At 52.9% G+C, this 27,470-nt stretch overlaps 2 protein-coding genes across 9 annotated transcripts in view; both read right to left on the reverse strand.

Annotated features, from left to right (window-relative positions):
* The window catches only part of EIF4G3 (eukaryotic translation initiation factor 4 gamma 3), a 138,871-nt gene extending 130,901 nt beyond the window's left edge, over positions 1-7,970 (reverse strand). For all 3 annotated transcript variants that reach the window (XM_030463917.1, XM_030463915.1, XM_030463914.1), the window contains exon 1: positions 7,894-7,970. The gene's annotated coding sequence lies outside the window, so the exon portion shown is untranslated. The remainder of the gene's footprint in view (positions 1-7,893) is intronic.
* Positions 7,971-13,389: 5,419 nt separating this feature from the next.
* Positions 13,390-26,326, reverse strand: ECE1 (endothelin converting enzyme 1). Of its 6 annotated transcripts, XM_030463554.1 has the most exons (19): positions 23,453-23,532; positions 23,046-23,118; positions 22,872-22,958; positions 21,812-21,953; positions 20,629-20,841; positions 19,170-19,294; positions 18,673-18,885; positions 18,365-18,556; positions 17,732-17,874; positions 17,535-17,649; positions 17,208-17,318; positions 16,875-16,973; positions 16,690-16,767; positions 16,196-16,299; positions 15,919-16,029; positions 15,723-15,790; positions 15,448-15,638; positions 15,274-15,369; positions 14,788-15,006 (listed from the first exon to the last, which is right to left on the reverse strand). In XM_030463554.1, the coding sequence occupies exons 3-19, from the start codon at positions 22,956-22,958 to the stop codon at positions 14,830-14,832; spliced, it is 2,265 nt and encodes a 754-aa protein (XP_030319414.1). In that variant the 5' UTR covers positions 23,046-23,118; positions 23,453-23,532; the 3' UTR covers positions 14,788-14,829. The 6 variants fall into 6 exon arrangements, with proteins under 6 accessions (XP_030319411.1, XP_030319414.1, XP_030319416.1 ...); XM_030463551.1 differs by lacking the exons at positions 23,046-23,118; positions 23,453-23,532 and adding an exon at positions 26,259-26,326 and having other exon boundaries at positions 13,390-15,006; XM_030463556.1 differs by lacking the exons at positions 23,046-23,118; positions 23,453-23,532 and adding an exon at positions 23,969-24,079.
* Between the last annotated feature and the right edge of the window lie 1,144 nt (positions 26,327-27,470).

The following is a 27,470-nucleotide window of genomic DNA, read 5'->3' on the forward strand; positions in this document are numbered from 1 at the left end:
GTTAGGAGCCTTCCAAAATCAGTGGCTGATTAAAAAAACAAAGCTGTAAGCAGTAGCACTAAAAAAAAATAAATTCCTTTTTGATGCTTACAGGAAGAATCTCCCACTTAAAAGTCTGAAAAGCCCAAAGATTTCTTTCATTTTTCCTTTTTGGTCAAAGAATATCATAAGCCCCCCAAAATGCTGGTTTCAAGGCCCAGTAATTTCTATGACTTCTTAATACATAAAAAAGAAAGCAATCTCTTTTTCAGGCTGCCATGAGCACTGCCATAGCATTAATTCAAATGGATTTTCAAACGCCACCAATCCCACATTTAAATGGGACTACTCTTATAATACAGCAACCTGCAGACTCTTACACATAAATCAAACCAAAATACAAATAAACAACCATCATCTGCCAACCCGAGAGAACTGGTGCCATGTTTATGAGTTTCCACCCTGTCCAAACTCAGGGAAATCTGTGTTGAGATCTTTAACAGCATTAACTGTGTTATCACAGCACCAGTATTTCCTCCCACCCTGAGGATCTATCCCGTGAAGCCCACTCCCCTGGTAAGAGCAGGGATGGTCTTCATGTTTGTGTTCAAGTATCTCCCATGCAGATACTTACAGGAAAGTTTCATTCCTGCTGAGTTCAACCACTTGGAAAGCAGCAGCTGCTCCATGCACCTTGACAAGTCCTAACCCATTTCAACAATTCACCAACAGTTTGGAGAATGTTCCTGCTATTGGCCAAGGACTGGATAAGTTTTTCTTGCAGAATAAACATTTTAGAAGCCACTACAGAATAGAAATATTTTAACTCTCATCCAGCTAGAGGATACACAAAGGTGTCACAACCAACAACAAAAAATCATTATTATTTTTGGTAACAGATTTAAATCTGATACCATGTCAGTGGGGGGAAACTTGACCTTTTCTCTTCACCTCAGATGACTCCACAGTAAAAAAAAAAAAAGTAAAAACAATTTTTAAGGTACAATCAGAATAGGGATCATATAATTTTCCTTTCAGGAAAGAAAAAAAATGCTGTCCCATTAACCTATTTACATGCCCAGCAGCAATTTGACTCAAGTCCCATCAGCAGCAGCATGCCATCACCTACTACGAAACCAGAGAGCACATTCCGGGACATCTTCCAGAAGTGTATAATAAAACATAAGAATAACATGGACTAGAAAATTTCACTAGCCTAAAAGCTTATTTTGCTCTCGTTTCATAGAATCCTAGAATTGGCTGGGTTGGAAGGGAGCTCAGAGCTCATCAAGTCCAACCCTTGCTCCACTCCCCCCGTGGTTCCCAGCCCATGGCACTCAGTGCCACATCCAGGCTCTTTGGAAATCTCTCCAGACACGGAGAATCCACTACTTCCCTGGGCAGCCCATTCCAATGCCTGATCACCCTCTCCAGAAAGAAATTCTTTCTCATCTCCAACCTAAACCTCCCCTGGCACAACTTGAGACCCTGCCCTCTTGTCTTGCTGAGAGTTGCCTGGGAAAAGAGCCCAACCCCCCCCTGGCTCCAACCTCCTTTCAGGGAGTTGGAGAGAGTGATGAGGTCTCCCCTGAGCCTCCTCTTCTCCAGCCTCAACACCCCCAGCTCCCTCAGCCTCTCCTCATAGGATCTGTGCTGGATCCCTTCACAGCCTCCTTGCTCTTCTCTGGACCTGCTCCAGCACCTCAATCTCCTTCCTGAGCTGAAGGGCCCAGAACTGGACGCAGGACTCGAGGTGTGGCCTCACCAGAGCTGTCTTTGATCCTTTCCTTTTTTAAGAATTCATTCTATTTTCTTCTTCCAGCTGTTCTACATCATCTTTTCCTATTTGGGAGGCAAAACCAAATCCACTGTTGTACACTGGAGAAGTTCCTGGAATTACCTTCAAGTCTACAACACAATACTATGAGAAGTCACACCAACAATGATCCCTCCAATAAAGAAAAATTAACTCCCCTGCTTTCTCCAGACACAACTTACCCACCCACACCTTCATGCCCTGTAACAAACACCAGTCTTCTCTTCCCCATCCATTCCAGCAAAGCCTTTGCAGTTGCTAACACCCATATTCAAGTCACAAATAAAGTTCCCTACTAAAGAAATGCTGTAAAACAGTGATACTACCCATCTATAATTCCCCAGAGTAAAAATTCTAGCAACTCTAATCATATTAACAGATTTACACACAACTAAACTTGACAGCTGACTAGCCCTGAATGTGCTGGATTAAGGAGAAAAAGAAAATATAGGTTACCATCAACTTCTAAAGAGAGATCTTCACTGCTCAGCTCCTACTATGAAATAAAAACAGAACAAATGCACCAGCTCGACACATCCCAACATTTGCTAGAGACATGAAAGAGCCTTTCAGCCCTAAAATGATGGACAAAATCCACACATAGAGATGAAAATCCTTCTGCATCCCAGCATCTAAAAGGGAAGTTATTTGTCCTAAGTCTCCTGTTACTCTCTCACTAACTGCCTACCCGAGATAAAAACACCAACCGTGTTCCAAAATCAGTACTGCACATTAAATACATATACATTTCAAGGGCTGGAGTAACCTACTCTTGCAGACTCCTGCCAGAGAACACATAAAATCATGTCCTCAGCTATGAGAAGAAAGTAAGTTATCTGAAATCCCATTTTGGGAAGAACGGTGTTGTCCAAGACATTTCACCACAAAAAATCTTACAAAGCTGGTAAAGTGACATATCTGAGCTATAACATTATTAGCTTTTGTCATTAAATAAATTAAGGCTATTTCTGCTTGAAAGAATGCTAAGATGTGCCAAGGCTGGGGAACATCAACAGGGGAGATGGCAGAGAGGTCTAAAAGCACTTAATTTTTTGGCAATATGCTCACAAACCCGTGCCTGTTCCTCCCCTGCAGAAGAGCAACTAAGACAGAGCACCCTGGAAGGGCTCTCTGTTTTCAGAAGCATCTCTCCTGCTGCATACCCACCCAAGATGTACCATTTCCACAGCTTCAGACACTTCCAAATGGAAACACTTCTCAGGCAACACCACTGCCCTTTCCTACCCTTCATTCATCCCAGATCCCAGAGAGCTCCCTCTTAAACTCAAAGACAAAGAGCAAGGAATGCCTCTGATCTCAGCCCAGTTCCTGCCCACCACCCATTCCATGACCAAACACCATTCCCCTGGAGTGGCTGCTACTGGGGACCTCCAAACATGCACTCATTTCAGCTCCAGTTCAAGGTCAAAGCTGCCCAGAAGCCAGAGCTGATCCACTCAAGGCACAGGGAGGCAACAGCACTTTACACAAAAGCCACAATCACTCTCTTCAAGCTGACTTTTAGACCCAAGCAGCTTCCCAATTCATGAGTCCTCATCTTCTGACAGAGAACAGAGGCTCTGCATCACATACTCTGGGAAAAGGTCACTCACAGAAGCAAGCAGGGAGGGAAGAGGCACTGGCTCCAAAGTCCCAGAGGGTATCACAGTGACCCAGAGACCCTGATCCTTCAGTGCATGCTGAAGATGCTCTCCTCAGAGAAATTCTTGGGCACTTTCCCCTCCAGCTCAACTCTTTGGTCAGTAAGAGAAAACAGAAAATCCCACACACCCAAATCCTCCTCAGCAGTCTTAATTTAACTAGAAGATTACCAGCACAGGCCTGCTCCAACAGCCCAACCTGACCTGCATCCCAACACCAAGTAAACACTGCCAGGAACTCACCCCAAATTCCTGAAAGTGATCCTGCATTCCCTGTCATTCTCCTGAGCTTCTGGGAAGCTGCTTGCATCCACAAGATGCCACCCAACAGAGCAGGAACCAGCACACCACTCTCTGAAGTTAGCAGTTAGCTGAAGCAAGCCAGGAAAAACTGAAGCAGCCACTCAACCCCTGAGGTGACATTAGCAAAACCCAAGTTTCCATGCACAGTGATGATGTACTTCCCACAGAAATCCCCCCAAGCCCTGACCCTTCCCTCTCTGCTTCTCTGAAACAGAATTAAAAGTGGGAGAAGAAAGATTTTAAATTACAGTCTGTTAAAACCCACCCTGAGCCTGCTACAACTGCCCTGCTGCAATAACCTGAGAGCACCCGTGTCCTGAGACACCCCATCCCACACCACAACAGCCACAGGGATGTATTAAGGTCAAGTTTACTGCTGCCTGCACAGAGAGGATCGACAACCAGGAAGCTGAACTCCCTCCAAATGCAAGAAAGTTTGGAAAAGAAAACAAAAACCTACTGACACCAGCCCAGAGCCCAGGATGGCTCTGATTTGGCTCCAGTGTTAAATTAACCCTGAAGGGCCAGCAGCCATGCAAGGTTCCCCCAGGTCACCACAAATCAATCTGTTTGTTTGTCCTTCACAGTATAATGTTTGCCCATGTCTGGGCTGGGGCTGTGAAGAAACTGGTGACCTAATTATATTGATCCAAAAATTTATTCCCAGCATGGAGACTTTAAAAAGAGCAGCTTAAGGTAATACACACAACAAATACTCTTAAATGGAAGTGTGAGGGAGAGTAAAGAAACAGAGTGTAGTTTCATATGCATCAGAAGTACCATCAAGTGAAAAGCTTGCAGCCCAGAACATACCTTCATTATTTCATATTTTTATGGAAAAAGCCTTGCTACAGAACAAGCTACCTCATCTGGAATGTATTTCTGAGAAGCAGTCTAAAAGCCAAAGCAAAGGTGGGCAGCTTGGGATTTAGTTTTGATTCTATCCCTCTCTGTGTATCATTTCACATCATTACACCCTCCCCTGTCCATCCCTCACAAGTAAGGCTTAGAACTGAACTGAAGAATTTGTCCATATTGACAACTTTTTGAATACAATATCTGCCTAGAATCACTTTGGATTGAATGCTCACCACTAGCAGAGCCAGTCAGTTATCCCAACTTACTTTTACACAGAAAATTTAACTTCTTGAAGCCACTCTCTTAAGGAAATTTCTAAAAGCTGTCTTGTCTTACAAGTAGCTTCAGGAAATTCCTATTCATCACATAGCAACATCTCTGTTTGTTGTATCCATCACTCTCCAGCTTTGCTTTCTTTCAAGATATATTTTTTAAAAAAACTTCCTCCTCCTCTATTTTCCTCTTCCCTCATTAACAAATGCATGTGAAGTAATTGGTTCTTAACTAATTGGTTCTTTTACATGTACAGTTCTCTCTCACCCCATTCTTTTTTTCAGTTATACAGATAACTGTTTTATTTCATGCTGCATTAAGTACTAAAACCACACATATTGCCAAGGACACAAAGTTTACCACTCGGAAGCTGTTCTAATTTAAAAAGCCCAAGTCAGAGGCTCAATCTACCTATTAGCATAAAATAATCCTTCACATAAACAAATAAACCCTCGCACTGCCATGAGAAAAGAGTCCTTGCAGCACCCTGCTTACTATGAGCTGCCAGAAGAAACCTGCAACAATACTTTCATCTGCTGCAGGGTAACTCTGTCTCAACAGTCGTATCAAAACAGAAAAAAAAAAGAAACCAAACAGAGCTAAAAATAAGGCTGAACTCAGATGACCCTCGGCACTCCAGTAAATCACACATGAACTGTGCTCCCCAAGCCTCACTTTTGCAGCAGCATTTCGAAAAGGTAACAGCTTTTGTTTGTTCCCTGGAAGCACAGACAAGTTTCAGTGGAGTAAGAAGGAAAAAAAAAAAAAGAGCCAGGACACCTGAATACAGCTCACCCAAAAGGTATCAAGAACACATTGTGTGTATTTATTACAAGGAGAGATTACTAGAACTTAAGGAGGGATACTGATCAAACACAGTGCAGTTCAGAACAGGCATGGCTATAAATAAAAATTAAGGCTATCCCCATCTTAAGCTCCCCCACATCTGTAACTTGTCACACATAACACTCCTCTGTTCCTCTTGCTCTGCACATCCAGGTGGATCCCCACAATGGGACAGGCTGCCACACCACCTCCAGCTCCTTTAGGGTCTTGCCCACTATTTCCAAGGGGTTTATTTTAAGGCAGTGCTCAGAGGGAAGCCCAAACTTCATCACTCACACGTGCAAGACATTTTGTGACAACATCCACCAAAAGCAACAGCATCCTCCTGCCTGAGCTAGGACAGCACAGCTGCTCCTGCAAACCACCACCACCAAGGTCATCCTCACCAGTGCTGGAGAAGTCACTCAAGTCCCTTCACGGTGCTTTTAATGATTGTTTGAAAAGTGCTTCAGAAATCCCGGCACACTCCTAATCCCAGACCCAGGCAAACTTCAACCCTTCAAACTGTCAAGCATCACGTTTCCCAGTAAAAAAATACATTAAAAAAAAGATGATTTCCAGACAAATCAGCACCTTGCTGGGAAGATCAACTGAGCGTGGACTCCATAGGTACATGCTGGCCGACATTCCCACTGTAACACTTGGCACATCACTCAAAACTGAGCAGAATTTCCCGAGCAACAACAGCCTCACTTAACACCACCCCCCTGACTTGGTCATGACAGCATCTTTGAACTTTTTTTTTTTTTTCCCCCCGAAGAAAGCAGGCACCGGGATTACAAAACAGCACAAGCTATCCAAAAAAACACCCGGCAGAGAGTCCGTCCCTCCCAGCACCCTCTGAAATCTTCAGAGATTTTTCACTTGACCCAAACAAATCTGTAACGTCAACAGTCTCATGATTTAAGCAACGCATTTGTGGTCATGGCAAGAATGACTCTTGCCGGAAGCTCAAGAAAACAATGGACCTAAAACTTGATTATAAAAGGGCTCGGTTTTCCCACCTGAAAAATGAAAGTGAGAGCAATAAAATGCTTATAGAGAGGGAAGGCGTTTCTGGAAGAGCAGAGGCATCATCACACAGCTGAGCCAGCCCTCAGCAACAAAACAAAACAACAACAAAACCTGCACTTCCACCTTCAAACCCACTGCTGGTCAGTGCCACCGATAATCAGCAAAAACACACTCCAGAAAAAGCACAATATTTCACTAAGTGTCTTTTTCACTCCATTCTCCCCTCAAAACTTCCAAGGGGGAAGGAAAAAAGCCACTCTGCCAGGGGATGCTGTCCCACACTGGAAACAAAACCTCAGGCAGGCAGGCAGGCAGGCGAGCTGGCCACCCCACTTTCCTGCTGATCCCTGCAGTATTTCCCTCCTGACTTGGGGCCTAGTCGCAGCAGAGAACCAAAGACCTTTAAAAAAAAAAAAACCTTCGCAGCCAGAGCCGGCCGCTCTTTGTAGCCGGTGGCTGTTTGGGCGGTGGGATTTTGGGGAGTGGGAACCTTCTCTTGCCCCCTATCACGAGTGGCCTCCCCGAAGAAGCTGCTGGCTCAGCGTGACATTTCACCTGAGGTTTATTTTCCACCGGCCAAGTGAGAAATAAATCCGGAAAAATAAAATAAAATCCCATGAAAAGCAGCCCCAGCTGGAAAAACCTGGGTTTAAATTCACCGAGAGAAAAAAATATAAAAAATAACAATAAAACCAATGCACTTACCTGACTGAAGGCAAAACCGAGGAGCGATTGATAATTAAAAGTTTACCCTTGGGGGTCACCGCGGCTCGGGGAGGGGGGGGATGCTGGCTGGGGGTCCCTCTATCTCCCGGGGGGTAATGGGGTGAACCCCCAAACCAGTCCATTGTCGGAGGGGGGGGGGGGGCGGGGTGAGGCACCCCTTTTCCCCCACCTCCCCAGCAGGTGCAGCCCCCCCCTTTGCGGAGGGGACCCCCACACGCACACACACACAAACACACAAGAAGGACCGGGGAGCCCCCAACCGCCACCCCGCGCGGGTCGCCCCCTCCCCACACCCCCCCCACACCCCCACTGCGGGTCTGAGGGGGCCCCCGCGACCCCTCACCCCCCACCCCTCCGGGCCCCGCTCGCTGAGGGGAAGGGGCTGCCGTCCGCACACCCCCCCGGGGCAAAGGATACTGCTGGGGCGGTTGGGGCGGCAAGGCCCTGATGGTGGGGTGAGGCGCCGGCGCCGCCGCCGGGTGAGGGGGAGCCGGGGGGGGAGGCGGCCCCGCCGCCGCTGCCGCCGCCGCCCCGCTCCCGGGGCCGGTCCCCGCCGCCGCCGCCGCGCCGGGTTTCAAAGCCGCCTTCTGCGGTAAACTCATCGCCAAGCGGAGCCACCACCCCCCGGCGGGGAGCGGGGCCGGGGCCGGGGGGGAGCCGGGGAGCGGGCCGGGGGCCGGTGCGGCGGCCGGGGCAGCGCGGCGGGCCGGCACCGGCGCCGGTCTCCGTGACAACGCGCCTCCCGGAGGGCTCGGCGCGGGGAGGGGACGGGAGAGGGGCCGGCGGGGAGGGGAGGGGGGGAGGCGGCTCAGGCCGCGCTGCTCATGAGCCGCCGGCGGCGGGGGGTCTCGGTCCCCCTCCCCGGGGGCAGCGGAGCCCTTCGCGGTGGCGGCTCTCGGGCGATGCCGGCGGATTTTCCTCACTGAAGTAGCGGAGCATCAAACATGGCGCTGCGGCCGCCTCCAGCAGTCCGGCAGGACGGACGCTCGGGCGCCTTCGGGCCGCTCCGGAGCCGTTCGGCCCACCGGCAATCGGCAACCTTCGGCTCTTTCCGGAGCCTCTCGCTGGCGAGCGGCCTTCGGAAAACCTCGGCTTCTTCCGGAGACCTTCGCGGGCGCACGCGTCCTCCTCACCGTGTTCCCCCACGCTCCCTCCCTCCGCGCTCAGCCCGGCACCTCCCGTGACCCCCTAGATCGGAAAACTTCGTCTCTTTCCGGAGACCGAGAGCGTGAGGGAGTTCGGGAAGCTTCGGATAGGCTCGGAGGAGGGATTCCCGCCCAGGCGGGAGGCGCTCGGCGCTCTTCGGAGCCTCTCGGGAGCGGCGAGGCCGCAGCTTCGGGCGCTTTCGGAGCGGCCCGGGGAGACTTCGGCAGCGCTCGGCTGTTGAGGGGGCATCGGGCAGCCGGTACCTCACTGCGGACCCGAGCGCCTTCCCCCAGCCCTAACACTGCACCCTAGCACTGCACCCCAGCCCTAACACTGCACCTCAGCCCCGTTGCCTGCCCTGCGTCCCCCAGCCACATCCCAAGCTCCAGGGGCGGCTGGCAGCGGCAGCCCTGCAGCCCCTCACGGGGGCTGGTTGCCCTGAGGGTGACATGGCGACTGTGAGGGAGCCCAGCTCTGGCGGCAGGGACCTCTTAGCCGGCCCTGGGGGCAGCAGGCAGCTTCCTCACCCCGCTATCCTGCTCCCTTTGCCCCCCAAGGGTCGCCCCACAGCCTCCATCTTCAGCGTTTCACAGCCAAGCTGTAACCCCTCTCCTTGCGAGCACCGCGGGGCTGAGCTTGGCAGGGGCAGAGGCGGCTTGTGCTGTCTCAGGTAGATAAAAAGGACCTCAGAGCAGATTTCAAGCAACCTCTGGATTGTCCTGACTTGTCCCGCCTTGCTGCTGCCTCCCGAGGGCTCATTCCAGCCCTCTGGCACCCACCAGCTCCCCGCACATCCCAGGGCATAGCCTGGGGTACATCTGTACATCCCTGCCTGCTGCGGCTCTGGGCAGCTGTTGGTTCAGAAAGAAGATAGTGCTTCTAAGCAATGAAAAACTTGTAAGAGTTAAAAGTGTGTTTTATGAAAGTAAACAGCACTCGGTGCGTTCCGGCCCTTGGCGAGTAACTGGTGCTGCAACTGGGAGATGATGGAAGAAAGGTGGGGGTCTTGCATGCTATGGAAAACCTGCCCAAGGGGCTGCACCTATTGCTGTCTCAACAGCCCTATCTGTAAACAGAAAAGAAGTCTGGAGTTTTAAAATACAAATCTGAAGGGTGAGACTTGGTTGTGTTCACTAGAGCAAAGCTCAACAGAGCACCCAGTGACCAAAAAAATAGTAGAAGGATCTTGAGTTCATTCTGCCTTTTGAGGCACTCAGAATTATTAAACAATTTGGTTTTTGTGCAGGTCTGGTTGAGGACATGATGCCTGTCCACACAGACACACCAGGCTGCTGTATCCCCCAAGGCTCACCATCCTCTGAGGTGTCATCTCAGAAGAAAAGCTGCTGTGACCTGCCACAACGCTTAAGCTCCTGTAGTGGACTCCAGTAAGAGACTGAACAGTAAGACTGAACAGTTTGTTTCTTCCTAAGATGCTGTGTACTGGGTACAGCCACACTGAACAAGTGCCACTGCTCTGTATTATTAGTGGAGCTGGTGGCAGAGGGAAGGTGACCAGCATGCTGTTTCATTTCCTTTTCTGTGCTTTTCGTTCTGCACCAGGGTATGGGAAACACCTGGGTGAGGTGAGCTCACAATCTCCCTCAAACTACCTGTGGGACATGGGGTGAAATGGAAAATGATGAGATAATTGAAGGGAAAAAGCCCAACCAAGCCTTGCTAGCCTGTAAAGAAGTCTTGAATGGGAATATTTCCACCAGCAACCAGAAGCAAGTATTTAGAGGGAGCTTTGGATATTTTTCTGAGCCAGTTTCCCTCTGCAGCCTGCCAAAGTGACTGCCAGATCCCCACCAGGAAAACTCAAGATTGAAGAGAGAAGTGAGAACGACCTCAAAGAAAGGCCAAGCAAAGAACAAAGGAGAAACTTATGTCATGGCAGGGAGTTTGCCCAGGGACTGATAGATCTCCAAGCATCCCAGAGAGCTGCTGCACTCACAGCTCATCTCTCCTGTCTGCAGCCTGCTGGGAAGATGGATCCCCTGCCACAGCTCCTAAAGACTTTGCTGTAATAATGTAGAGGGTGCAATTAAAGCTGTGTATTGGGGGGGCAGTCCGTGCTGATGCTGTTCCATCAGCCAGGGCCTGGTACACCCCCTCCTGCAGAAGAAAATCCAGAGCAAAAGCAAATTGACATCTATGGCTCCCTCTGCTCTACAGAAATAGCTGCCTGCAAACAAAGCTGTGAAAGAGCCTCTTAGCTCCTGTATCTTTAGATATAACACTTCTTTTTGCCTATTTCGAGAGGAAAAAAACCCAGCATTTTCACCATATTGTCAGCTGGAGCTCCCCAAGCCTGCTAGCCAGGCTCCTGGCTCTGCCTTCAAGCTTCTCCAGATTCTGTCTCTCTCCTCCTTGCTGTATTTTTACCTTTTTTTTTTTTTTTTTTTCCCTCAGAGGGAAAAACCAGACAGGTCTCCCTTCCATGCTACCATACATAGGACAATTGGCTAACAAATCCTACAGACCTGGCAAGCCTGAGCAAGTGCCAGCTGGATTCACGCCCTTTCTCCTGCTGCCAGTTCCTCTCCTTTTACTTTTTTTCTCTCCTATTTTTTCCAGTTAAATGGGGGAACCAATGTGTCCTCCCCAGGTAGCTCAAGCTTACAGTGCTGAGCTCTGGCTTCACCCACCCTTTTTCCAGTCCCACAAGTCTCTCACACACCTGGCACAGCTGAGGTGCTCTCAACCACACAGTAAGAGTGTAAAAGGAGAGACAGAGCTGCTGGTGAACTCTGGAAAATAGAGTGAAGGACTAGGGTATCACTGGAAAAAGGCTGTTTTCCTGCAGGAACTGTTTGAGGATCTTTTGGCTTATTCACTGCCCTAAAATCTGATGCTTGTAGGTGTACCCAGTGCTGTTGTGATGAGTTGGAGTGGGTTAGATCCAGCTTGGAGAGGGAAACCTGAGGAGAAGAGCTGTTCACATGGTTGGGTTCAGCCTCTCACAGCTGGAAGGTTGGGTCAGCCCCACCAAACCTGGGAACAACCACCATTCCCAGCTCATTTTGGAGGCTCCAGCAATGCTCTGGGCACCTGCTTTCCCCCAGCACAGCATGGCAGTGCCCCCCTCTTTGGGCTTCTCCTGCTTTTCCTTCCAACTGATCCCTTTCCAAAACCCACTAGGAGAAAAAAAAACCCAAAAAAACCCCAGCAACAATCCCCCCCCCAAAACCACCACCAAACAAACAAACAAACCCCATGAAAATAAAAATTAAAACCCAGCCCTGCTTGGAGCTTTCCCCATTCCTCCTCCTGCCCAGGCTCAGCCCTCAGCAAACCTCTCAGCCCTCTGGGGCATAACCAAGCACAAAATAAAGCAAATACCACCCAGGATCAGGCAAGCCCACACCACACCCTGGCACACGAGTGGGCTGATTCACCTCCTGCCTGCTCTACCTGCACCCAGCAGCTTCCCAGGCAAACAAACATCTCAGCCCAGCACCAGGAGCCTTGACCATGGGGTCCCCTCCCCACCATGCAAACTACACCACCCTTAAAGCCCTTCCTGCACTGGGGCTGTCCCCAACACCAACCCAGACCTTCACAGTAAGTACACCTGAGAGCCAAAATATTTCCTTTTTGGATGGTTAAAACCACCTCCTGCCTCTCCATCTTGGCTTCTAGCTGGGAAAAACCTTTTCACCCCAGCCTTGCTTTCTCTGCTCAGCTCCCCTGCACCTCACACTCACTCTGCTCCTCTTTTTTTCCCCAGGCACGCAAACATTTTGGTGAGTTTTAAACACCTGGGGCCAGACCCAGGCCAGGACACACTGATTACAAGTGACAGTGTCACTCAACACCTGCCAGCACCAGAGCAGAGGGCCCAGGCAGTGATTTTCTCGGTTCCACCGCCCTCTGTGGGTTCACATCACTGTTTCCAGCCAGATCCTGGGGAAAAACAACCCCCAGGGCCTGTCCCCCAGCTCAGCTGGAAACCCAGGTCCTGTGAGCAGAAAGCAAGTGCTCTCTTACAACATTTTGATTCAATCTGAGAGAAGAAATGCAGAAAGAGGGAAATTTTAGTCATACTATTGCTGCTCATATTCCCAGCACACTGCTGGCTCAGTCCTGTCCATCCCAGCACCTAATCTGCTCCCTTTTTCAAAAAAACTCATGGACTGCAGCCCAAATCCAGCCCCTAGTTACAAACCAAGGCTAAACAGCAAACAAGCAGCCAGCACCTTGTTTGGTTTGTGGCTGCCAGCTCCCCCAGGTGCTGGGGTGAGTCTCAATGAGGAGCTTGAGGCCCAGGTCCTGCTTTGCAGATTCGAAGCAAGCCTGACAAAGCCACAGAGCATCCGTCTGGGATGGAACACTGGCCTGCATTCCCAACCTGGCAGCATCCAGCCAGCATCACAGAGCTATAAATAAGGACTGGTTGGAGAGCAACCTGTACAGGGCCCATCCTGCTGGATCCTAGCACAGCCCAGCATGCCAAGAACTCACCCAGAGGAAGGGAAAGCATCCGGGAAAGCCCTCCCTGCCAAGGAGATGTGTGGGGCTATGCCATAGATGTGGAAAGCAAACAACCAGCCCCAGGGGGAGGGAGGTTTTTGGTCACCACAGCCTGGCTTTAGCCCCTAAGAGAGGTAGCAAGATGCCAAGCACAGGCTGGGCAAAGCCTCCTTGGCTCAGTTTTGTCAGCACAGCAAGTTCTCATCAGTGTGGACAGGGAGAAAAGTGCAGATAAAGGGAAGCAAGACTCTCCTGCTATCAGAAAAATAAGTCGTGAGCAGCTCCAGACCCAGTAAAAAGTATTTATTATTTCACTTATGGTAAGCCCCACGTATAGGGTGAAAAAATAGTTACAAAAGAGCCCTCCCCCCATCCCTCCTTTTACATATAAATATTAAAAATCCCTCCACAGCTTTGCTTTCTCTCCAGAGCAAGAAGATGCCCCATGAGACAACACACAGCACCTGAGCTACTGTCAGTGGTTTCCTCTCAAATCAGCAAAAGGAGTATAAAAAACACAACAAAACAAAAAAGGCTTTAAGGAAGCCCCTTGCCCCCATCCCAGGCAGATCTCCCAAACCAGCTGCAGAGGGATGGAGATTTGGGGCTGCGTGGTGATTTTGGGGTTTGCAGTTTCCCAGGCACAGAGGCCAGGCATGGCAGTGAGTGAAGAAGCAGCAGGAACCACCTGCACTTGTCCAGGGAAGCTTTTGGGCCAGGAAATCAAGGCTGACCTGGCTTGAAAGGAGAGAGGAGGAAGAATTGGGTGCTTCACCCAGACCATCACCACCTTGGTTACATCTTTGGCACATCAACTTTTCCCTTCTCACTCTGAAATTAAAGCTAATCCCAGGAGCTGAAGCATCCCAGCAGAACCTTTCTGCCACCTGCAGCATCCTCCAAGCCCTGGCCCCAAGACCACTGTCCCCAGTTCCCCCAGCAGCACCCTCTGAGGACACTCCCTCACAGAGAAACTGGAATAAGGAGCCAGCTGGTTTCATCTGCAGCCCCATCCAGCTTCCCTGGTCAAGGGACTGCCAGCACAGGGTGCTGCACTTACACATGCACAGAGTTTAAAAAAAAAAACAATTAAAATTAATAAATATACTTATCTTTTAGTAAAAAAAAAAAAAAAGGCTTTCAAATGCATTTTCCCTGAATTTTTCCAGTGTATTCCACAATGCATGAAAAAAAAAAATATATATTTCCCCCCTTAAAAAATATATATCTTAAAATATTTTCCATCCTCGTGTGCGCATCTTTGGAGAGAGGAGAGTACGTCGGGTGTGTTTGGACATGCAGCCCAACCCACTGGCATCGTGATGCTCCCTTTATTGCCTCAAAAAAAAAAAAAAAAAAAAAATTAAAAATAAAAAAAAAAAACTTAAAAAGTTAAAAAAAAAATTAAAAAAAGAGAAATTTTGCCAGGGGTGTGGGTGAGGCTGGAGCACTGCGTGTGTGACTATGGGATAGCACCCACAGACACACGTGCCCCACTCGTGGTGGGAAAGAGAAGACCCCCAAATCGAAGTCATTTCCCAGAGAAACGAGGGGATGAGGAATTTTCACAGTGGGTTGAACCTCGGATGATACCGGGGACGCCGCTCTGGCTGAGACCTGGGCAGCTCGTGGCACGGAGAAGTGGTTTGAGCCTCTGAAAAGGACCAGGAAAATTCAGCTGTGGGCAGAGGACGAAGCCATTGGCAGCTGGATCCCTGGAGCCCTCGCCTGTCACCAGACTTCGCATTTCTTGGGGGGGTTCATGGGGGAGCCGAGGGGGCAACCGAAATGCTCGGCAAATTCCCGGGAGTTTGAGACGGTTCCGATGACCCGGAAGCGCGAGGGGCTGTGGGGGTCGGTGATGAGCCCCTCGTGTGAGCTCTCTGGTGTACGAACTGAGCACCACACCTGCAAAGAGGAGAGGAGAGCCATGGTGTCCACAACCACAGGGCCCCTTCAGTGCCAAACTGGACCTCCCTGCTTGTGTGATGGGCACCACCAGAGCTCCAGCTGTGTCTCTTTTTAACCAGCACCACCCCCATCTGGTTCTGCATCCACCACACAGCATCCTCAGAGACATCAGTTTTGCCATCATCAACGACATCACCCGGGCACACCTCCACCTCCCCAAAAACCTGTGTCCCTGTCCTCACTGCCCACCACCCAGTGACCTACCTGTGCGAAGCCAACGAAGAAAAGCTGGTGATTGGTGAGGCCGAGGGTTGGCAGGGTTTCCTCATCCCCATTCTTCTTCAGCCAGTTTTGATATGCCTGGAGACCAGACAGCACAACGGGGTCAAGACCCATCCCACCACACTGTGCCACATCCCCCCAGCCTCCTCACCCTACCCGGTAGGCAGCCTTGAGGCCCCCGTTGTCAGCAATGTTCTCCCCAAGGGTGTGCTTGCCGTTGACAGCCTCGCCGTTGACAGTGTAGTTGCCGTACTGCTCCACCATACAGGCTGTCTGCCGCTTGAAGGCCTCCACAGAGGAGTTCTTCCACCAGGGACGGAGGTTGCCATCCTTGTCATATTCCCGACCTGCCAAAAATACAGCAGGTCCACCATGACCATGCTGGTCCATCCCACCCCTCCAGCAGCTCACTCACCCGGCCCTGCCCATACCTTGGTCATCAAAGGCGTGCGTCAACTCGTGGCCAACCACCACGCCGATCCCACCAAAATTCAGCGACCTGCAGGAGGGTAATGCTGAGATCTAGAGAGCAGCCACTGCTTCCCACAGCTGGGAAACGTGGCCTCAGATTTTGGGATGGGAGGGTATTTGGGAATCCCGCCCTCCCTGTTTTCCCTAGGCTCTTACTTGGGAGATGCACGGGTGTAAAAAGGGGCCTGAAGGATGCCAGCGGGGAAGACAATCTCGTTCTTGGTGGGAGAGTAGTAGGCGTTGACTGTTGGAGGAGTCATGCTCCACCTGAAGGGACAAGCACAAACCCACTGCTGATGTTTGCTCCAGTGCCATCACAGTGCAAAGCTGCCATCCCCAGTTTAGCTCCCCAAAACCTGCATGGTCTGGTGGACACCAAATCCCAGTGCTCCAGATATTCCCTGCTGAGGGGGAAGTGGAGCAGAGGACTTACTGGTCCCGGTTTGGTGGTTTCCGGAGCTGGTCAGCAGTGACCCGGGCTGAGAAGTTGTAGAACTGCATGACATTCTCAAAGTAGAGATCAGACACAGCCTCGTACTGCAGGAGAGCAAAAAGTGAGGGGTGTGCAGTGATCCACCAGCCCTGCTCCTCCCTCCACGGTCACGTTTGAGTCTTCAGAGCCAGCTGAGTTATGGCCACTCTCATTTCTCCTCTCCAACATCTGTGGAGTCTCAGGAGGGTAATGAATCACCATTACAGAAAACAGCTCCTCCTCTTCCCGAGCAGGGATCCCAAGAGTCCCAACCACCCAGGACTGACCCGTAGCTCTCTGGGAAGTATCCAGAGAAAGGCCAAGGACATCAAAGAGACCCTTCTGGAGGAAACCTGGGGTTCAAGGCTGACCTGAGGTCATGGTGATGTCCTGCATGTGAGAGTGGAAGGAGGGGGAAAAAAAAAAGACCTAGGGCTCATATCTGACCAACTCACATCATTAAAGACTTTATCCAGCTCCTTGGGGTCCATAATGAACTTGGGGTAGCCAATCATGTTGTAGATGGCATCTGCCTGGGGGATGACAAAGACCAAAGTGGTTTTGATGCCAGGGATGAAACCATGAACTCAACGAGCTCCACCACCCTCCACCCTCCCTGGCACTGCTGCCAGCTCCTCACCTTCTCTTTAGCTGATTTCCTTGTCTCTTCATCCATCCACTGCAGGGTCTCCAGGCTTTCCTCAAAGGCTGTTTTAATCTCTGCAATCATTTCCTCTGCCTAGACAAAACCAGGTGACTCAACGTCAGTCCGGAGAGCCGGCCTCCCACCTCAGAGAGGTCAAGAACCCATCACACCAGTAAGGAGAAAGAGGCTGAGATGCAGAGTAGGCAGATGGACTGGTGGAAAAACCCATGATAGGAGATGCACAGTGAACAAAATATGGGCAGAGAAACCCTGGTTGTCCCAACCATCCTCCATCCATCATGGTGGCTCTGACACTTGGGGACGTACCACCTGCTTGCTGTCCTCGGCGAAGGTGGCCTTGACAAACATGGCCCCCAGGGCAAAGCCCAGGTTGTTGTCAGTGTCACTGATGCAAAACTTCCAGCGTGGCAGGCAGGTCTGCATGGGATGAGAGGTGGTCATCAGCAGTGGCATGGTCAAAGCCCCCCACATTCCCACTCCCTTGCCCTGCCTGGGAGAAGGGGTCTGCATCCACCCCTCTTGTGCCAGAGCTACCACCCAAAAACCTGCCCCACATCCCTATTCTTCAGGTGCAACATGATGATAAAATGACATTTTAATGGTAATTTGGGGGTGTTAGAGGCTCCCCCTCACCTTCTTTGTCCCATACATCACTTCCATGAATTTCTCCTCAGCATCCTGGAAGCGCTGGTCAAGGAAGGGGCTGGTTTTCCGTACTAGGTTCCAGATCATGTAGTTGTTGAGGAGACTGCAGCAAGAGGTGGTGAGTGGGCAAGCAGGATGGACCTGCCCATCCCAGGCACCTCTCCACGTGGGCTGGGGGCTCTCACCATTTATCAGTGGCCAGAATGAGGTCAGAGACCTGCTCCAGGTACTCCTTGGCATAGACCACGACAGGCTCTGATTCGTTGAGCTCCACAGGGTAGAAGACGGTGGAGAGGAAGGGCATCCAGTCCACAGCTGGTGCCAGCTCCTGCAAAACCCATGCTCTTGCTATGGATCCAAAAGCCCTGGGAAGAAGGTGGCAGCAACTTCCCAAGTTTGAGGCCTTCAGCCAATTTTGCGGAGTGGTTCCCACAACAGCAACATTCTCCAAAGGTCAGAGGGGAGTAAACAATTTCCTCCCGCAAAGCAAAAGAAAAGTGGGGCGGGTGTCAAAAATGTTGACATAACCTATCAGGGCCCCTTTGGGGACATGGGGAGGTGACTGGGCTGATGTCCACAGCAAAGCATGGAGGGTGTCAGTGCCACAACCAATGGCCCCAAGGGTAGTCTGGAGGCTGGGAGGAGTGGGTCAGAGTAGGATTTCCCCAAGGAGGACATGGGCCAACCTATTGCACAAGAACTTCCCAGGGAGTGCTGGCCAGCAGTGGGCTTCCTCAGAGGAGCTGAGTCACCTCCACACATCCACCCCACTTCCCAAACCATGTTGGAGCAGGGAGAGTTGCCAGCTCCATCCCTACCTTTAGGTCTCCAGCTGTCATTTTATGGTAGATGACCTCCTCATCCCGGTGCTTCTCCTGTGGGATGGTGATGTTGGCCAAGGCTGTTTCAAAGTCCAAGATCTGCTGCATCTGCTGCCGTGTCGACTCCTCATCAGTGCCTCCCAGGAACATCCCCAGCTGCACCATGTAGTTCAGGTACCCAGCCAGCACCTATGTGGTGGGACAGAAGTCTCAGCATGGTGGGTGCCACCCACCCACAGCACCTCCTCAGCACAGCCAAATCCCCCCTGACGACCTCACTGCCAAATCCTCCCTGATGACCTCACCTTCTCATTCTCTGTCTTGTTCAGGTAGTAATCCCGGGATGGCAGGCCTAACCCTGACTGATCCACCTGGATGACGTTGCTGTTGGAGTTTTTGGAGTCAGCACTGACGTAGACAGAGAAGAAGGGGGAGGTGCGGTAATGCGCCGTCACCTCCCGCAGCGTCGCGTTGAAGTTGTCACCAGCCCAGGGACCTGTGATGTTCCAACCACCCAGCTGGGGAGAGACAACCACCAATTTTAGGGTGAGGAACAATCACCTGGAATTGCTTCACACGCACACACCCCCCTCAACACCCACCCTGGAGGGAAACATCTTGCAGTGGGGCTAAAAACCCAGGAGCAGCAAGACGTGCCTATAAATCCTGCACATCCTTGCCTCTCGCCTGCCCTGAGGGACACCAGGAATGGGGTCTGGAGGGTTCTGGGACTGCTCATAAATAAGCTTTCCCCCCTATTTTGCAGAGGGAAGGCAGCTTTTCTGCAAGGAAGGGGACAAACCTTTTGAATGAGCTCCACGAGTGGGGTGGCCCGCAGCTCCTCTATCTTGCTCTCGTTCATGCAGGCCTGGTAATAACGCTGTGCCTTGCGCTCCGCCTCACTCGACACGTTGGCCGTGGTGTTTTCTGCAGGAGGTACCCAGGGAGGAATGGCAGGGGTTCCCCAGGATGGACATCCAGCCCCCAACAGGAGCTGCTGATGCATGCCAGAGTCCCTCCCTCCCCTTCCACTGGAGAAATTCAGTCCCATTTTGAGCAAACTCAGCCTCCAAAAAGGCACCAAGGATTCCCCTTTGTCCCAAGAGCATCCCAAATCCCCCAGAGCTCCTCCTGGCTTCCTGCCTCCAATCTCCTCTCCCCCACCCACAGTGACTGCTCTGATTCTTTGGAGCAGAAAGATAAAGAAAGGAAAAACAAAAAGCATTTTTCTATCAGCTCTGATGTTCCCAGCATCATCCAGACCCCCGTGCTGGTGCTCCCCAGCCCCATGTTATTTACTCCTGCAGGAAGGAACAATAAACCCATTTTTCCACCTCCAAACCCAGGCTTTTATTCCCCCCCACACACCCTGCTCTAAAATTTTCATTCCCCAGAGGTTTTCTTTCATTTTATTTATTTTCCTCATGACACAGCTTGCACCTCTGCCTTCCCAGCTGTGTGGTTTTATTAACTAAAGGTCCCTTGGCTCTGAGGAATTCAAGGAAATGCCGAGCACGACCGCTTGGCTGGGGGCCCAGTCCCCTTCTCCCGGTAAAACCAGCGCCAGAGTTCTGTTGGGAAGAGCCGGGGATGAAGCCGTTCCCGTGCCACCCCCCCTTTCTCCCAAAAGAAAACACTCTTCCCAAACCTTCTCTTTTCAGATAATCAGCCCCAGCACAGAGGAAATTTGCTGATAAGGAGCCAGTTGTTTGCTCAAAGCTTGAACAAACCGTCCCTGCCGGGCTGCTCGGATAAGCCACCCACCCCACTTCAGTGTTTGTGTGCAGAAGCTGAACCCAGATCCTCCCTCTGCTTTAGTTCTGTCCCCCCAAAAATGGCCAGATTGACAGCCAGCCCCCCAGAAAAGCTGCTCACCAAGACTGGAAGCTATAGCAAGAGGTAAAACCCTTATCCTTTGGGTAGCTAATGGGGTGCTACGGCCTCTGGATGCAGTCCGAGGTGCCAATCCTGAATTTCTGAGCTGCTGGGAACGCCGCCACGGGGTTTGCAGAGCCAAGGCCAGGACCCTTCCCCTACTCGGCACCAAAGAGCTGCAGCACTGCAGTCAGAAATCCCAGGGGCACCCAGGAGAGCAAATTCTGCCAGGATCTGCTTCCCAACGTCCTCGCAGCGCACGCATGACGGATTGGTTCAACACTGGGGGTTTAACTCCAGCCTTCTGTCCCCGTGGCCATGTTTTTGTTGTGTGTCCTGGAGCTAGCAGGGCTCCTCCTCAGCACCGTGGAGATCCCCCCACTCACCCAGAAGATGCTTCATGATGGCCTGGTTGTGCTCCCAAAGGTTGTTGAAGGTGCCCCAGCGTGAGTGGCCATCAGGGAGGGGGTTGGCCTTGATCCAGCCCCCACAGGCATAGCTGAAAAAGTCCTCGCAGGGATTGACAGCCCGGTCCAGCGAGCTGAGGATGGAGCTGGTGACAGAGATGCAGGCTTCTGACAGGCACATGGAGGGTGGCCCTGGGGGTGGGAATGATGGGTTCAGCTCCCCTACCACACTGCCACGAGCTGCACTGGGAAACATCCCACCCCACAATGAAGGATGGGGGCAAATATCCCATCTGGTGCCCAAGCATCCCAACTTGTGCCTTAACATCTTGCTCCAGGGCAACTGAGAGGGACCATCATCACATCACATGCCCAAGCATCCCATCCCAGAGTGAGAATCATGGAACAGAATGGTTTGGGCTGGAAGGCACCTTAAAGATCATCTAGCTCCAATCCCCCTGTATGGACAAGGACACCTCCCACTAGATCAGGTTGCTCAAAGCCCCATCCAGCCTGGCCTTCAACACTGCCAGGGATGGGGCAGCCACAAAGTCCTTGGGAAACCTGGGCCAGGGGCTCACCACTCTCACAGGAAACAATCTAGCCTTAATCTCCCCTTTTCAAGTTTTCAACCATTTCCCCTTGTCTTGTCCCTATATGCCTGTGTAAAAGCCCTCCCCCAGCTTTTCCCTTCAGATATTGGAAGGCTGCTATAAGGTCACTTCAGAGCCTTCTCTTCTCCAGGCTGAACAACTCCAGCAAGATGTGGACAAACATCTGATCCTATGCCCAACCATCCAGCAGTGCCTGAGAACCCCACTCTGATATAAGGGATACAGGTCAGCCTCCTGTCTTGTGTTGGAGTATCCTACCCGCTCCCTGAGCATCCCAGCCTGGATATGGGAAGCAAGCAAGCATCCTATCCTGTGCCTGAGCATCCTGCCCCAGGGCAAGGGATGCAGGTGACCATCCCATCCTCTGTGCAAACATCCCACACCTGAACATCCAGCCTGGTACTTAAGAATCCCACCGTGGAGTGAGAAATCATAGCATCATTAAGGTTGGAAAGGAAAGGTGAGCATCCCACCCAGCACCCATACATCCTGTCCCAGGGAACCCCCCAGCAACCCAGTGAAGGGGTCAGGACCCTGCAAAGACTCACGGGCTCTGTACTGGAGGATGAGGCCCAGCAGACAGGCAGCCAGCACAGCTGCCAGCACCCCCACCAGCACCACCAGCTGCTTCTCGGCCCGCGTCCGCTCAGCCCAGCACCCGGGGCTGCTCCTCGACCCGCGGAAATTCACCTGGGGGAAAAGCAGCGTTGTTTCCCCACTGGTGGAAAAACCCACCCGGGCGTCCCCCATTTTGTTTCCTACAGCCCGTGGCACAAATTTGGCTCCCAGGCAAAGGATCCGGCCCAGTTCAGGCTGGGAAAGGCGGCAGCTGCCTTCCAGAAACTCTCCAGGAAGGGCGGCACAATGGCAGGAAAGGGAGCAGGGAGAGCGTTTCGGCAGGGTCACCTGCTACCTCGTGCCACCCTGAACCCCTCCTCGATCTCAGCTGTAGCCCCTTGGGTGTCCCCCTCCCCACTGCCAGCACTGGGACAAGGTGGGGGCTGTGGCAGCAGCGGGAAGTGCCATAACAGGATACTCCTGCTCAGCCAAAAAAACATCCCCAGGAAACATCCCGGTGTGACGGCGAGCAGAGGCAGCCAAAGCAAAACCACAGCACAGCTTTGATTTTGGGGGCTGAAAAGACCATTCTGGGCAGAGACCAATGGGGCTGGGAGTGGGGGTTACACCAAGAGCATCATTATGACCCCCCAGTTTTCCCCAGTGAAGGCAGACGCTGGCAGCGTAGGGGGTTTTAGGGTTTTGGGTTTTTTTTTATTTTTCTTACCACCCTCGGCTGTTCTTAAGCTGCTTTCCTGATGCTCGGGGAAGCATTAACCTAATTCCCTTTTGTGTGGGGACAAACCTCCCACTGTTGGGATAATTGCTCGCCCCAGCCACACTAGGAAGGGGTTCAGCCAACAGAAAAATTGGGTGCTGAGGTGTTGCAGAGTCAGGATCCCACCCCACAGGCACAGGGTGCCAGGAGAGGAGCAAAGGGCAGCAAAAACCAACACAGCTCTGCCCACACTGGACTTTGCCCCACGGAAAGCTTGCTCCCAGGCACAAAACCCCCCCTCCCCCCAGCAAAAAAGCCACATGAAGCCCTACCTGGAAGCCATTGGGGTACCCATCGCCTTCACTGATGGAGTCCAGGGGGTCTTCATCATCCAGCGTCGCCCTCTTGTAGGTCGACATCTGCACGGGGAGATCGGCAAAGAGAGGTGCTGAGTGGCTGGGGTGGAGGAAGAGGAGGAGGAAAGAGGGCGAGGAAGGAATACGCACCCTCTAAAAACGCCTCCTCCTCCGGGGAGCTAAATCCCGAATGGCTCCGGGGTAGCAAAGCGCTAAACAAACGCTGGAGGAAGGTTATGGAAAGAACGACGGCGGCTGGAGCCAAAAGCTGAGCAAAGCCCGAACCCGCCTCGCTTTTCCCCCCGGGGCCGGGTTGTGCAACCTCCCCTTCAGCCTGGAATAAAGCCCGTTCCTCCTCCACCAGCTCCTGGAAACGGAGCGAGGGACCCCCCCCAACCCGTGTCATGGAACCCCCGGAGTGCCGGGGACCTGAGGAAGGCTGGCAGTGGAGAAAATATCTTTTTACCCCAAAACTCCTGCTCGCCTGCATTCTACACCCCATCTGCAAACCCCAAAACACCCCATGGGGTCCCTCCAGCACCCAAAGGCAACAGCACCTTGAATTTCGGCTGCCGACGAGCTCCCTTCCCAGCTTCTTGTCCCCCCGGGCGTTATCTTGTGCTGGTGCCCGGCTCTTATCTCATCCCCCAGTAGAAAAAACAAGGGGAAACCTCACGGGTTGGCAGCCGGCCCTTATCGTGCCACTGCCGCCGTTTCCTTCCCCCCTGGCACAGCCCTGCCACCCAGACGGATCGTCTTCCTCTGGGAAAAACAACCCCCCACCCACCACCGAGGGGGTGGGCACCCCAAAACCCACCCCTGCCACCCATGGACCCTCTGGATGTCCCCATCCCGCTGCCATCGCCCCCAAAAGGACACCGAGTTCATCGGAAGCCAGCACAGCCGTGCCTCAGTTTCCCCTGGTAGGAAGATGCAATGAACATGCCAGTTCTCAGCCCCGACTCCTGTAACACCTTTCCTAAACCTCCCTTGCATAATTAACAGCAAATCCCACCCTCTGCCCGGATCCCAAACCCCAGCCAGGCTTCCTTCAGTTTAGCCACAAAACCTACCTGAGGAGGGAAAAGGGTTAAAAGAAAACGGCGATTTCCCTCCTTTGTGCAAAAAGCTTCATTTCCAGCCCCAAAATCACCGGGGAGTGCCCGCCCCGAGCCTGCAAACCGCAGGGGGGGAAAAGCTTTAACTACAAGATTTTATCGCGAGTGAAACCTGATTTTATATTCTGTTTTTTTTTCCATCCCCTTTCACTTTCTTCCCCCCCTTGTTTTTACGCTTTGCACATGGCTGAAATTCCCAGCTCCGGGCACAAATCCTGCTCACACGGGGGGGGAGGACGGGAGGGGGGAGGAGATCCCTGAAACCCCCCCAGTTCTAAAGCACCAAATTCCTGGAGTCCCAGCTTTCAGCCAAGGCTTTCACTCCTTTTCCTGAGGAAATGAGGCTTTTTTTTTTCGGTGATATCCCCCCCCCCCCCCCCGCTCCCTGCCCCCGGCCAGCCTGCGCCAGCCTGAAAACAGCAGGAAAAAAAGGAAAAAAAGGGAAAAAAAAAAACAAAACTAAGCACTTTTTTTATTCCCTTTCACTAGGGATGTGCTGGCTCAAGCCCATACTAGACTAGAGAATCCAACCCGAACTTGAACCCCCAAAACATCCCACCCTACCCTCCCCCCCCGAATTAACCCTCAGCATCCTTAATTTGGGGGAGATTGGACCTGGGAGATACTTTTAGCACGCGTACCCCCACCCCCCCATTGGGAGCATCAGGTCAAAGCAGCACCCATGGGTGCTCCCCGCACCTAGCTGCTCCCCAGCTAGCGACAGGGCAACACGCCTTTTTTAGGGGTTAAGCCCACCCCTTTTCTCAGTCATAGCCATCCCTTTTTGGAGCATCAATTAAATCCTTTTTCGGGGGGGGGCTTTTGTTTCTTCCCGCATCCCCCCCTCCCTCCACGTTGTTTGCTTAACTCACAATAAAACACATTTCCCCAATTCCAGCAGGGTAAGGAACACCGGGGGGAGAAGGGGGGGGGGGGGGGGGGGGGGGCACTCACTCTTTAACCCCCTTCCCCTCCAGAACATTTTCTCCTTCTTTATAAGTTAGAAAAACCTCAGCAGGCCCTTAAATCCCCCGTTTTCTCCCCAAATCGCCTCCTTCTCCTTAGGAACAATAAACCCCACGTGCTTACAGCCCGCCCGCCCCAAAGAAGGGCAGAGGAGAGGCAGGGGGGGGGCACCCAGCACCCTGCTCCCTCCCTACCCTCATGGGGAGCCCCTCATCCTGGCATCGGGGCGCCCCGAGCCTCCACCTTCTTCTTTCAATTCCCGCCCGGGCGCCATTTCGGAACAAACCACCGCCGGTACCGCGGGCCGGGACGAGCTCTTATGTCCCTCCCCTCCTCCCCATATTATCCATACCCCCCCTCCCAAAATCACCCCCGCACCCTTAGACCCGAGCGGCGACCACCCTGAACCCCCCTCCCTCCCCGCACCCATGGGTGCCCCCTGCACCTCCGCGGCATGGGCTCAGCACCCACTGAGGATGCTCACAGAGTGTTTAATAACATCCTCCCTGGTGTTAATTAGGGGCCCTGGTGTTAATTAGGAGTCCTGGTGTTAATTAGGGGTGCTTGGTGGGCACCCAGTTTTTCAGGGAGCCCCAACTGCAGTGAAATTAAGAAAATTTAAAAATCTTAAAAAGGAGAAAAAGAGGGTTAATTTGGGAAAAAAAAAAGAAAAAAAAAGACGGGGGGGGATCCTTGTTTGTAACCACTGCCTCCCCCCCCCCAAAAAAAAAAAAGTGGGTGCTGATGGGTACGGGGGGCACCCCGGTCCCCCTTTTAGAGGAAAATTCGGTGCAAAACCCCGCGAGTTTGGATCAAGGGCTGGGTGCTAGGGAGGGGAGGCTTGAGGGGGACACCCCCAAAGCGGGGGCCCCCCCCCCCCCCGGAGACCCACAAAGCAAACCGGGATGGGGGAGTCGGGGGGGGGGAACCCCAGGGGTACGATGGTCTTTTAGGGGGTGCGGTGAGTGAGCCCATGGGGGTCCTTTTGGGGGCGCATGAGGGGCGTCCCTCGGGGTGCGTAGGGGTCCCTTGGGGGTGCGGGGAGGTCCCATGGGATGACAATGGGCGATCCCTTGGAGGCGCACGAGGGGGTTCCTTGGGGACACAGGGGTCTCTTAGGGGTGCAGAGAGGTCCTTTGGGGGTGCAGGGGGGTCCCATGGGGGTACACCCAAGGAGGTACCAGGACATCTCACGCATCTCCTCGCGTCCCGCTTAAACCAAGCAACCCAAACGCACCCACCCCCGGGGCTGGGGTGCCGGGGGGTCCCCCCTACTCACCATGGCTGACCCCCCCGCTCCCGCCGGCCGCAGCCCCCCCTGGGGCGAGCGCCCGCTGAGCCCCGGCACAGCCCGCTCGGCAGCCGCGGCCTAACGCAGGGTGCCGGGTGACGGAGGGTGACGAGCAAAGGATGTACCTGGGGTGGGAAACCAATGGGCCAGCGAGGGACGGGCCTCCCGCTCGCCTTTTTTAACTCTTTCGGGGGGCCCCCGAACGCCCTTTTCGGGGTCCGCATCTCCTTCCCCCCTTTAGCCCAAACCACCACCACCCACCACCCCCCAGACACATCTCTGCTCGAAGGGATGCAGCGTTTCTCCCGGCAGCGTTCAAGGTTGCAACCATGCAACAGCCGTGCAACAACCATACAACAACCATATAACAACCATGCAACCGGGCGAGCAGTTTGCAAGCGTGCAGGCGCCCGATGTGCAAACACACAGGGATGCGGTTGCACAAGCTCACGCTCGTGCAAACGAACGGGCGTGCAACTGTGCAAGGAAGTGTGTGTGCGTGAGGAGCAAGAGGCTTTTGCTGACAGCCAAGCGCGTGGTTGTGCGCGGGGGAACTCCCGCAGATTTGTGAGCACGCACAGAGGCGACGGTGCAAGCACACGAGCGTGTGCAAGCACACGAGCCTCCAGCTGCATGCAAGCACACGGGTGTGCAAGCACCCGCTTGTGCGAGCCCGCAGTTTTCCAAGCGTGCTCACACCAGCCTGCAGCCTTTCCCCCTTAGGTCCCCCAGGAGTTCCCCAGGTTTGTGCTGACGAGCTTTTAAATGAGCTTTAATTAGCTGCGCTGCATGTGGGGTGACAAGGCTGAGGGGGACACACGGACACAGTGCCACCACCACGGTTTCTCGGACCATGCCGCGCCAGCGGGCTGAGCACTGACACCTTCATCTCATGCATGGAGCTCCGAATCGCTTTGCTGGGAAAGCGCTGAGGGGAGGGCCACAAAGGGCGGGAGGGGGATGGGCGCCGAGAGGATTTGGGGGGCTGGCACCACCCCGGGGTGGTGTTGGGAGGGAGGGGGTGTCCTTTGGTGGGACCCCGAAGGTTTCGGGGAGCGGATTTTTGGGCTGATATCGCCACCTTCTGGGGAAGCACGAAGGCTCCGCGCAGCCCCACGCCCCCCCCAGCCCCGGTGGGGAAACTGAGGCTCGGGAGGGGGGGGCGGCACCGTCCTGCCCAAGTGATGAAGCTTTGTTTAT

The sequence above is a fragment of the Calypte anna genome, chromosome 21 (assembly GCF_003957555.1).
Source record: "Calypte anna isolate BGI_N300 chromosome 21, bCalAnn1_v1.p, whole genome shotgun sequence".
NCBI classification, from domain to species: Eukaryota; Metazoa; Chordata; class Aves; order Apodiformes; family Trochilidae; genus Calypte; species Calypte anna.

Excerpts from the sequence above, each read along its gene's own strand:
- ECE1 (XM_030463551.1), bottom strand. Across the intron at positions 15,639-15,722 it reads GCACGCCTTTGATGACCAAG|GTCGGGAATATGACAAGGAT; the intron begins GTATGGGCAGGG and ends TATTTTTGGCAG. Across the intron at positions 15,370-15,447 it reads GCCTCAAGGCTGCCTACCGG|GCATATCAAAACTGGCTGAA; the intron begins GTAGGGTGAGGA and ends TCTGGTCTCCAG.